Source organism: Sinocyclocheilus grahami, unplaced genomic scaffold (assembly GCF_001515645.1).
Source record: "Sinocyclocheilus grahami isolate Dianchi unplaced genomic scaffold, SAMN03320097.WGS_v1.1 scaffold251.1, whole genome shotgun sequence".
In the NCBI taxonomy this organism is placed as follows: Eukaryota; Metazoa; Chordata; class Actinopteri; order Cypriniformes; family Cyprinidae; genus Sinocyclocheilus; species Sinocyclocheilus grahami.
In genome coordinates, this window is record NW_015505430.1 from 4,786 (window position 1) to 16,496 (window position 11,711).

General features: G+C 35.3%; 1 protein-coding gene across 2 annotated transcripts; it reads left to right on the plus strand.

The window, feature by feature from the left end:
- The first annotated feature begins 2,937 nt into the window (after positions 1 to 2,937).
- Positions 2,938 to 11,131, plus strand: LOC107598449 (carcinoembryonic antigen-related cell adhesion molecule 20-like). 2 transcript variants are annotated; one of them, XM_016289785.1, is made up of 9 exons: positions 2,938 to 3,032; positions 4,468 to 4,788; positions 6,474 to 6,749; positions 6,865 to 7,119; positions 7,328 to 7,451; positions 7,628 to 7,668; positions 7,854 to 7,876; positions 10,302 to 10,448; positions 10,664 to 11,131. In XM_016289785.1, the coding sequence occupies exons 1-9, from the start codon at positions 2,960 to 2,962 to the stop codon at positions 10,673 to 10,675; spliced, it is 1,272 nt and encodes a 423-aa protein (XP_016145271.1). In that variant the 5' UTR covers positions 2,938 to 2,959; the 3' UTR covers positions 10,676 to 11,131. The 2 variants fall into 2 exon arrangements, with proteins under 2 accessions (XP_016145271.1, XP_016145272.1); XM_016289786.1 differs by having other exon boundaries at positions 7,331 to 7,451.
- Positions 11,132 to 11,711: the final 580 nt, after the last annotated feature.

Here is an 11,711-nt window from a genome sequence, read left to right on the forward strand (position 1 = left end):
GAGAATGTGTATAGAGTTTTGCAAAAAGAGTGCATGAGATCTGCAAACAGTGTCTAAACTGCCTGAACTAGTTTAAGGTTTTGCAGAAAGAGTTATTTATTTGACAAATGGGTTTAGGCTATTGAGAATTTGGTTCAGAGAATGGGGTTTAGTGTCTTAGCAAATGTGAAAAACTGTAAGCACAAACTAAGAAAAGAAAAACAAACCTTTAACATTTCAATAATTAAGTGAAAGCACTGGTGTTGTCCGCTGTGTTGTCTTTGGTGGGGCGGGAGCGCAGGTAGAATCGGATACTGTGGGTATTATTTTTTTTTTGGTTCGGCAGAATTTGTCCAGTCATGAAGAACAGTCGTTAAGTGTGTTGTGTTGTGGACCGACCGAGTCATTAGGTTTGCGCTCGTCTCTGACTGTCAAAGACTAGAATCTGCTCCAATCGATGGAAACAGTCTTTAAGTGTGTTGAGGTCAGTCTTAGAATGTTTCAACTAGTCGTAGTCTTGTAGTGTGTCCCCTGCTTAAGAGTTCTGGGAAAAGGAGAAGCAAAGTGGTTTCTTGGTGGACAGAGGAATGTAGAGAAGTAGTAAGAGATAGGAATAGGGCCTTTGGGCATTTGAGACGGACTCATAATTATCAGCATTTGATTCAATATAAAAGAGCTCAAGCATTAGTAAGAAAGACAATATTATTGCCAGGTTAAGATAAATTATTGGCATCAGTTCTGCAGCTCAATTGTGTTGGGGATGATAAGGAGGATGGGTGGAGAAAGGGAATGGGACTACCCTGTAACGGTGAGTGGGGAGGAGGCTGAGATGATGGCAAAATCTTTTGTAGCAATACATAGCTCTGATAACCTAGAGGGGGAATGGAAGAAAGGAAGGTAAAGGACATTGAGGGCATAGTAGTCTTAGAAAAAAGAGAGGAAGTGGATGATACATTGAGTGCACCATTTTCTAAGGCAGAGATGGAGAGAGTGATTAAAAAGACAGGGGTGATATCACCAGAAATGTGTTATACCATGTTGACTTTTATGGGTGAGATGGCATTAAGAAGACTGCTTAGATTATATGATAGAGTTTGGGAGGAAGGATAGCTTCCAAAAAGTTGGAAAGAAGGAGTTGTAGTCCCCATTAGGAAACCAGGAGAAGATACAAAACCTACTAGTTATAGACCAATTGCATTAACATCCCATATAGGTAAAATTATGGAACATACTGTATTTATGTTAAATACATTTTTGTTCTGCAAGGGTCTGTCAAGTTGGAAGTGCAGAATTTTGTTGTATCCCACCACTCAGGCCAGAGAATCAGAATGTGGTGTATCTGTTGAAGGGGATCTTTATCAGAGGGGGCTTGGCACCAGGGGTCTTCTTCTTGCCCTATAACAGGTGTCTGGTCATTGTCTTAGCATCTTTATCTGTTGGCATTGGACATTTGTTTGAGTTAGTCCGCCAAGATCCAATCAAAATGTAGCAAACCTTTCTTCACTGTTGCAGAGGGGCCCCACCATAAAACTGGCCCCTGGAATACTGTTCACAACACGAGTCTACAATAAATCAGTTTGCTGTTTATAAAAAATATGTACAGCTTATTGAAGCCTTTTCATTACATATTACATGACAGTTGTATATGTTAAAATGATAGTACTTTAAAAATAAAAATGACAACATGCACTTGAACTTCAACAACATCAACAAAAACTGCTAGTCCACAATTTGCTGAGATGGTTTGTGTGTGATGTGTGTTATATTTTATGACATTAAAATTATTTTCAGAATTAAACCGCACATAAATAAGTAAAGCAAAACAAATGTGTTTATGTCTGAGATTACAGTTTTTCTGAATTGCTAAAACACTAAACCCCATTCTCTGAACCAAATTGTCACTAGCTTAAACCAGTTTGTCGAATAAAGCACTCTTTCTGCTAAACCTTAAACAAGTTCAGGCAGTTAGGCTCTATTTGCAAATCTCATGCACTCTTTTTGCAAAACTCTAAACACATTCTCTTTCACTTAAACACTATCACACTGTGATGCTGAGTGTACTGTAACATGCTATTCATTTAGAGTTTTATTTGAGCTTTTTGGCCTTTGCAGTTGGACTGCAGTATTTTTGCAGTATCCAAGTGCTGAATATATTCAAACATTCAGTACTATTCAATATTCAGCACAATACTATTCTTGCAGAACATTCAGTAGGCCTATACAATATATTCACCGTGCTCGGTTGCAATTACTATACTTTTTTACAGAATTGCACAATTGTTTACTCAATACAATATACTGTTTTTCTGTAATGTTCTGGATGCTGTGTTCTCCATTTTTCTCTGTAGTGTCTAATGAATGCTCTGTAGTGTTTATTTTACTGGCTCATGTGTGTGTGATCTCAGAGCACCGTTTGATTTTGAGTGCAAGTGAAATGGTTTTGCAGTGATTGCTTGATTTTGATGGAAGAGTCAGAGTATTTGGATTTGTGTTTAAGGTTTTGAGAAAATTAGTGATGGTTTCAAGAAACGTGTTTTAGCAATTCAGAAAAACTGTAATTTCAGTCAACAAATTTTTTTTTTATAGACATACTCTACTTAACTGCAGAGACTGAAATGACATGCACTATGTGGTACAGAACATATATTTTGAGAGTCCCTTATTTTTAATGAAGAACCAGTATTGTCCCTTATTTTACTTTGCTGAAGTTGGCAACCCTAATTATTTGTTGGGGGAAACAGGCAATAGCATTTGTTCCATCAAATAAAACATTTAAGTAACATTACTGCACCAAAAATATCAGTAATATGAAATAATTTCTTTGATTTAAAAATAGTCTCTTAATTTAGATATTACGTAAGGCTTGTGTTAACATCCAACGCTAGATGGCGCAGTGAATACTCTGCTATCTATAACTGCCGTTTATCATTAACCGAGAACTGTATGTAGATACTATTTCAGATGAGTTGAGCTGCAGCTCATGACAGCTGAGAGCTCGATCATGATGGTTTCTCATGGCTTGTATGGGACCCTGTGGATGTTGTCATGTTTTGGTGAGCCTCTTTCTATCAATTAAATAATGTTGTGTGTTTTAAATTCCCATATGGAAATATATACATTTACACAGTATAACATATATTGCCCTAAAGAGTGATGTTGCATATTATATAAGGTGATTTATAATATTCACATATGCACGTCACCTTCATTAAAACATGTATACAAATATTTTGTATGTTTTTTAAAAATATTTTTTAAACGCATGTCTATCTTTTATATTTACTTACATAATATGAACATGTATTGATGGGATTTAGGATGGATATATTTGCATATGGGTTCATTAAAATTTGGTATTATTTTCACAAGCAAGTGGTAAATTAGTACAAAACTCTAAGCTGTTCACACTTGCATCATAGTTTATCGTTAATTTAAAACTTATTAATACAACTTTTAATAATAAAAAGTTTTGAAACAATGATTAGCCTATGTTAAAGTAAACACATACAGTTCCAATTAAAGCATTTTATTATTAATTATAGTGACATATGAGAAAATTTTATTTTATTTTTCCTTTTTTTAAAGTATAATTAATAATTGTTTTTTTTTACTATCAGTTTATTCAGTAACAAACAATGCAAGATTCATGATTTAAAACACACTTATAGGTCCTAAATGATAAATGTGATATGCAATCATCGCAGTGGACAACAAGCATACATTATCCAACCAAATTTACAAAATTGCAAAAACGTATATCCAGTAGAATGCACGAAGAAAACCCAAAATTTTGAAAAGTTTTGAAATATGTTTCGGCCCTATATCTAATGCATGCCATATCAAGTAATAAACATTCTGGCCAAAGGTGGGAGGAGTGAATGAACAGTGTTCTCTTCCACTCTCAATACCCATGACTGAGCTGCCCTTGAGAAATGTACCGAACCCCCAATTGCTCCCAGGCGCCGCAGCAAAAATGGCTGCCCACTGCTCCGTGTGTGTTCACTACTCACTGCTATGTGTGTGCACTTGGATGGATTAAATGAGGAGGACAAATTGACAACATGTCACGTTGTAAAGTAGTAAAGTAAAGAAAATAAATAAATGATTGAACAGTGCCAGAAACGGTTTATTATATGATTTTTGTTCTGTTAAAATGCTTTTTTGCTTCCCTGTAATGATATTTTGCATCACATGTGGACCCGGTAGACATTATTCATTTTTAGGAATATTTTGCACATTTGCTGTCCAACTTAAGTGGAGCGACTTTATGCTAGGGCCAAAGTGAAAATCTTACATTAGATTTTTTGATGCACCCTACGATCCAGCATGTATAATATATGACCAAGGTAAATCATGCAAAAATTATTTTGTGTATTGTGTATGCACTTTTTTTCATTAAAAGTGTGCCTTTTAGTAATTTATTATTATTATTATTATTATTATTATTATTATTATTATTGCTGTTGTTGTTGTTGTTGTTTTGAATAGGTCTGTTTCTAAGTGAAGACCTGCAGTTTTCTGGTCCGGCTAATGGAGCAGTAGGAGGAAGTGTGGTGTTCGCTCCTGATAACCCGCCCTCCACATCAATTAATATAGTTCAGTGGCAGTTTGGATCAACTCTTATATTGATAGCACAGTCTGATTCAACTACAATAGTCCCAGAATACAGTGACAGAGTCAGTTTTGACATAAACACTCTCGCTCTGGAGCTCTGGAACCTGAGACTGAATGATTCTGGAATATACAGACTGACTGTAGTACCTAGTGCTGGAGGCCAGCTTACAGGAGAAACTTCACTACAAGTGTTCGGTGAGTGTGTTGCTTAAACATGGTTTAGTATTTGACACTATATATTTTAAGATTAATAGATGACAAATGGGTATTTAATAAATATGTGAAAGATGATTTAAAAAGTAACATAACATATTTTGTGCATTTGTAATGCTGTAAATTAAACAAGAATCGTAAATATGTGAAAATTGTATTGTAATAATTGCATGATGAGAATACTGATGAGAATATAAGGATATAATAATAATAATAATTATTATTATTATAATCATTTATGTATGGACATGCCTGACTTTATTTTGTTGTTATAAACTGAGCAGTTGATTTCCAGGTCATTTAGCTAAACAATTATTGGTTAGCATTGGAAACACAAAATGTTTGCATAACTTCAACCAGAAATGTTTTTATAATCATTGGGAGATACCAAACTCCACGGCTCTACTGTTGGAGAAAGCATAACGATCAGCTTGAATCAGCTGTGCCCTGATAACTAATCACAATTTAACCTTAACATCATTTAATTGCTGTTAGAGTTGAATGACATTCTCATTCATAGAAATGCATTTTTTTCAATATAAACTCCAAAAATGTAAGAACACTGAACATTAACTGATAAGCTGTCAATTCTGTTATAAGCTGTTATTCTCCTAAAACAAGTAAAAACATTTCTGAGGAATTAAACATACACTACACTCCTCACAATCCAACCAACCAGATTGTGCCAAATAATTGAGGAGTTGTAATTTTCTAAAAAACAATTCAAGCTTCGATACGTTGGACTTCATTGGATAAACTTTTTTATAAACATTTTTATGTACTTTCAACATTTTCAATTTCAACATTTTCACCCATTAAGTCTCATCCCTATTATGTCCCATGCAAAGCATGCGGGGAACTACAGTTTCAGTAATTCATTTTCAAGTGCTGGTCAAACAAACTTGATTGGTTCACATTTGCATATTTTAGAGAAATACATTAATAAAAAAAGCTTAGAAATCAAATTTAGAATAGCCAATCAGACTGTGTTCTTTTAACTTGTTTATTTATTCATTATTATTATTATTATTATTTAAATTTTTGTTATATTAAGATTACTATTAGGTTAAAAAGGTGTTTATGGCCTGAAGACCCTATTACATATATGCTTTAGGATAGTGGTTCACGACCACATTCCCGGAGGCCCCCCAACACTGCACATTTTGTCTCCTTTGTCTGACACACTCATTTCAGGTCTTGGAGTCTCTACTAATGAGCTGATGAGTTGAATCCGGTTTGTTTGATTAAGGAGACATGCAAAATGTGCAGTGTTGGGGGCTCCAGGAACGTGTTTAGAAACCACTGCTTTAGGACACACATATTAATACATACATACAGATACATTAAATCATTGATGGACCATATGGTAGTCAGTGGAACTTTGGGACCTTAAACTGTAAACTGTAATAGTAATTTCACAAGATTTTACATGCAGGTGTGTTAGTGTATTAAATGGAAAGGACACATTATAGCTCTCTGTTATGTATAATACTTGTAGGAACCAATAATCAATGACATGATTAGCACTATGCAAAAGCACAAGCATGAATTGGATCCTACCTAAATTTCATTTGCTTTTACAAAACAGAATTACATTCAGTGCTCACTAAATATGAAAGACAATTTTTAGATTCAGTGTGTTTGTTCTTTTTCTCTCTTTCACACAGAAATAATAACTAATGTCAGGCTTATTAGTCCAGAAGAATCATTAATAGAGGGAGAATCATCTGCTAACATCAGCTCTGAGGGAACTGGCAGCATCACCTCTGTGCAGTGGATGAAAGATAACAGTCCTCTGTCTCCTAGCAACAGCATCATCTTCTCATCTGATAACAGATCAGTGTCCATCAGTCCAGTGCAGAGATCAGACAGTGGAGAATATCAATGTACATACAGAAACCCTATCAGCTCTGAGACGGCAACACTCAGCCTGATCATCAACTGTGAGTGTTAAACATTCAAACATCAAGATGATTTGAGCTCAAACCTGATGAAATACAGACATTCTTCAGTGCTCAGTTTGCTCATCTAACAGTGAGTCTCTTGTCTGTGCTCTAGATGGACCAGAAGAAGTTTCTATTAAGGGTGAGGATGTGGTAGATTTAGGGGCTCGCGTGTCGCTCTCTTGCTCTGCAAATTCGAAACCTGCTGCCTCATTCAGCTGGAAGATTAATGGAACAGACACTGACGTGACCACAGACACATTCATCATAGATTATACTGACTTCACACACAGTGGAGAATACATCTGCACAGCCTGGAATAGTGTCACAAAGAGAAACGCCACACAAAAACATGCTTTACTAGTTAAAGGTAAGCAATTAAAACTAACCTGTTGTAAACATTTGATAACCATTGCAATTTTTCTAATTGCATTATTCATTTCTAATTTCTAATAACTTTCTAATGAATGTACTATGTAAACTTTTTACTATGTAATTTTACTATGCAAAATGCCCTAAAATAAGTATTTTATGCTGTACATGATGTCAGTTTGTTGTTTCCTGTGCCTTTGTCATAGTAGGAGGAGGAGGAGGAGGAGGAGGGCTGTCATCAGGGGCGATAGCTGGGATTGTCATTGGGGTTTTAGTGGCAGTTGCAGGCATTTGTGGTCTGACTGTCTATTTAATAAAAACTAAGAAAATGTGAGTAAAAATTGAGTTTCTGAATTATGCACAATTACAGTGACTTTCTCTGAAAATATGTCAGTATTTATGTGATAACAAAAATATTTCAGTAAAACAATTGTCATAAGCTGTCTTTTTGTGAGACAAAAACGTGGTAAAGATAAAGTTGTAACAAAATTGTCTTTACATTACAGCTCAAAAATAAACCTTCGACAAAATGGACCGGCAAGAGGAGGTATGTTTGTTATTTATTCATAATGCCTACATGAGTATGTGATTGAAAGAACAACTTACTTCACAAGACTGACCATGATAATGAACATACCATAATAGATTGTAGATGAACTATTCATATTACAGATGATTCAGTACATATTTCTCTCAGTATTAAACTCATTGAGTGTTACTTTCTTTAAACAGCAGCACAAAGCAGACAGGAGCCTGTGAGTGACTTTCATTTCTTGTTTTCTCATCACAGCCTTACATTTATTAATGGATTTAAAACTGTAAATCTGATGTCAAATGACATTACAAACTACTTACTGGAAAGGTGCAATAGTTATTCAGCCTCAGAGGTAATTAAAGAGTTTATGGCTTATTGCATTAGGGATGAGTATATTTTTAGTCAGCTTAAATGGACTTTAATCTTTCGCATACTACCGCACAAAGACTTGCTATGAGGATGAGCTATGAATATTGACATTAAATCATTATGATTTATTAAACATTTTAATAGTGGGATTTTATTTTTATTTTTTATTTACAGTGCTGTGAAAAAGTGTTTGACCCCATTCTGATTTCTTCTGTTTTTACGTATGGCTCATAATAAATTGTTTCAAAAATGAAAACAAAGTATTACATAAAACAAAGGCAACCTCGATAACAACAAAATACAGTTTTTAAATAGTTTTTTATGCAAATTTTATTTATTGTCGCAAAAACATTATCTTATACCAACTGGGCTTGTGTGAAAATGTATTTGCCCCTGTTGTTTCTAATTACCAAATCTATGAAACTGCATTCATAATTTGGTTCTAGATGCAACCAGGCCTGATTATTGCCAGTCCTGTTCAAGTAAATCAGCACTTAAATACAACTTTTTCAGCTGTATGAAGTTGGTTAAAAGGTCTTACCCAGTAACACACTATGCCAAAGGTGAAAGAATTTCCAGAAATTATGAGGAAGAAGGTAATTGAAATACATCAGTCTGGGAAAGGTTACGAAGCTATTTTAAAGGCTCATGGATTCCAAGGAGCCACAGTGTGAGCCATTATCTCCAAATGGAAAAAACTTGGCACAGTAGCGAACGTTCCTAGAAGTGGCCAACCTCCAAGAGCACAGCAAAAAAAGTAAAAAAAAAAAATAATTAAAAAAAAATATATATATATATTTTTTTTTTACAAAAGCCCAGAGGACAACATCGAAGAAACTGCAGGCCTCTCTTGCATCAATAAAGGTCACTGTTCATGAATCCACTATCTGAAAGACACTGGCCAAAAATGGCATCCATGGAGGAGTGATGAGACAAAAACCACTGCTAACCCAGAAGAACTTTAAGGCTTATTGAAACACACCTTGATGATCCTCAAACCATTTGAGAGAATGTTTTGTTGAGTGATGGGTCAAAAGTGGAACTGTTTGGAAGACAAGGGTCTTGTTACATCTGGCGTAACTCAAACACTGAATTACACAAAAAGAACATCACCCCTATGGTCAAGTGTTGTGGTGGCAGTGTGTTGGCGTGGAGAACATGAGGGAAACATGAATTCTGCTCCCTACCAGAAAATCTTAAACAAGTCTTCAGTCTGAATGTTGAAGCTCAAGTGCAGCTGGATTAAACAGCAAGACAACGATCCAAAGCATAGGAGTAAGTCCACCTCTGAATGGCTAAAAAAAGAAAAAAAAGAAAGTTTTGGAGTGGTGTAGTCCTGACTTGAACCCAGATGCCTTAAACAGACAGTTCATACTCAAAAACCCTCCAATGTGGCTGAACTAAAGCAGTTCTGCAAAGAAGAGTGGACCCAAATTCCACCACAGTGCTGTGAAAGATTGGTAGCATTTGGTTGCAGTTGTTAAAGGGGTCATATGCTGCAGATGCTGCTAAAAAGAACATTATTTTGTGTATTTGGTGTAATGAAATGTGTTTATGCAGTTTAAGGTTCAAAAAACACATTATTTTCCACATACTGTACATTATTGTTTCTCCTCTATGCCCCGCCTTTCTGAAACACGTAGATTTTTACAAAGCTCATCGGTCTGAAAAGCGAGGTGTGCTCTGATTGGCCAGCTATCCAGCACGGATCAGCTCCAGGCATGACAAAGCGTATATCGTCCTCTTTTGGAAGGCCAACCAAAGTAGTGTCACTTTCACAACAAAACACAGCGTCTTCACGACATGGCGGCGGCAACAACAATACTACAGCGAGAATAAAAGTTATGCCTTTGCGTGAACATTTGGGCGGTGTTATGCAAATCTTCCCATAGTGACATAGATATGTGGGGGCATGTTAGCACAAGCAGTTTTAGGTAGGCGTGGTTGACTCTTAACTTTTATAAAGAATATCTCTTTGGATTTGAGACTTTAGTCTTTGCAACTTTACAGATCTTCTTTATGCACCAACAACTTGTAACACTCCAAAGAGAAAGAACAAATTGAAATTGCATCATATGACCCCTTTAAAAAATAAATAATGAATGTGTTTACGTATGTTTCCTTTGTTTTATTTTATTGAAGATCTAAAACTATTTAGCATGAAATATACACAAAAACAGAAGAAATCAGGGTGGGGGCAAATGCATTTTCACAGCATTGTAAATGCATTGTGACATTGAGATTTTAATTTAACAAAAACAAATGACTGTTTGTAGGACTTGAACTATGCAGACATTAGCCATTTCCAGAAGGCTAGTGGAGAGAGAGTGAATCTGGGGAATAAGAGTGAATTTAGTACAGAGTATGCAGATGTAAAACATGGAGGGAAGTCAAGGGCTCCTCCACCTCCCTATGGAAGTCAGGTAAGCAGTTGTATACATTAAAAGTAGCCCATCCCACTGTAGAACACCATATGTGTACTTTAGCTGCAATAAAATTTTACTGCATCACAAAATAAGTGCTATTTATACTGTGCTGTAGCTCTGCAGTAAAACAATAAGGAAGTCATTTGGTTGGTTTCATTTATTACATGCTTCTGTAACTTCTCCAGTCACGTATCAAACCCTCCTGTGCGCAGGTGCGGAAGTGAAGACACTGAAACACTGAAACCTACTGCACTGAGTCTTCCTGCATATTGCACATTTTACATGTGTTGTGTTATTTCTTTAATTTAGTTTGATTTCACTGGATGTTGTTGTGTAAGTGAAATTAACTTTTATTATGGTTTTGAATTCAAGATGGCTTGATAGGCTGTGCAATTTTTCTGTTTTCACGATTAAGATGGAGAGACAGGGGAGGTTTGTAACACTGCTCAGTTTATTTTGACTTTTTATCAAATTTTTCAACATTTATCTGATACAAATCGATGTTGTTTTGAAATCTACAACTTCTCTTGAAATCTCTCTATTGTGTAAAATAATGTCAAGTACAAAAAGCCCTGTTTTTACAACATAATCACCTACCGGTGTGTGTTTTAACAGTAGATTAACAATAGAGAACATTGATGTTTTACATTTTGTATATGCATTTGTTTGATATTACAATGAAGTGAAACATTTTTTTTGCAACCCTCCCTAACTCAGAGATGACACTTTGAAAGAATCTGCTGATTCAGAATAAATCAATTTCTGTCAATTAACATACATAAACCTTATTGTAAACTGAATTATATCCCCAAAGTAAAATGTTGATTTTTCTATCTCAAATGTGTTTTTTTTTGTCCTATTAATCCTTTATATTTTTAAACAGACTTACAACTTCTTCTGTCACCTCAAGAGGGTGGTGGTCATGTACAACCCCAATTCCAAAAAAGTTGGAATGTTTTTTTAAAATGCAGTAAAATCAAGAATCTATGGTTTGTAAACTGTCTTTAACCTTCATTAAATTGACAAAGGTACAATTAAAAGATTTCCAATGATTTTTTGATGGCTGCAACATACTCCACAAAAGTTGGGACAGAGGCATAATAAAAATGAAAAGGTTATAGAATATCTGAGTTAAACTGTTTTAAAATCAGGATAATTGGTAATAATACGTCAGGGTATCAGGATTGGGTTTATACAGAGCATCCTGTCTTTGCCAGCAAAGCTTGATCGTGGCTCACCACTTGGTGCCAAATTTCATGA

Coding starts and splice junctions, on each gene's coding strand:
- LOC107598449 (XM_016289785.1), top strand. CDS start 2,960: ATGACAGCTGAGAGCTCGATCATGATGGTTTCTCATGGCTTGTATGGG. Junction 3,033..4,467: donor GTGGATGTTGTCATGTTTTG/GTGAGCCTCTTT, acceptor TGTTTTGAATAG/GTCTGTTTCTAAGTGAAGAC. Junction 7,120..7,327: donor ACATGCTTTACTAGTTAAAG/GTAAGCAATTAA, acceptor CCTTTGTCATAG/TAGGAGGAGGAGGAGGAGGA.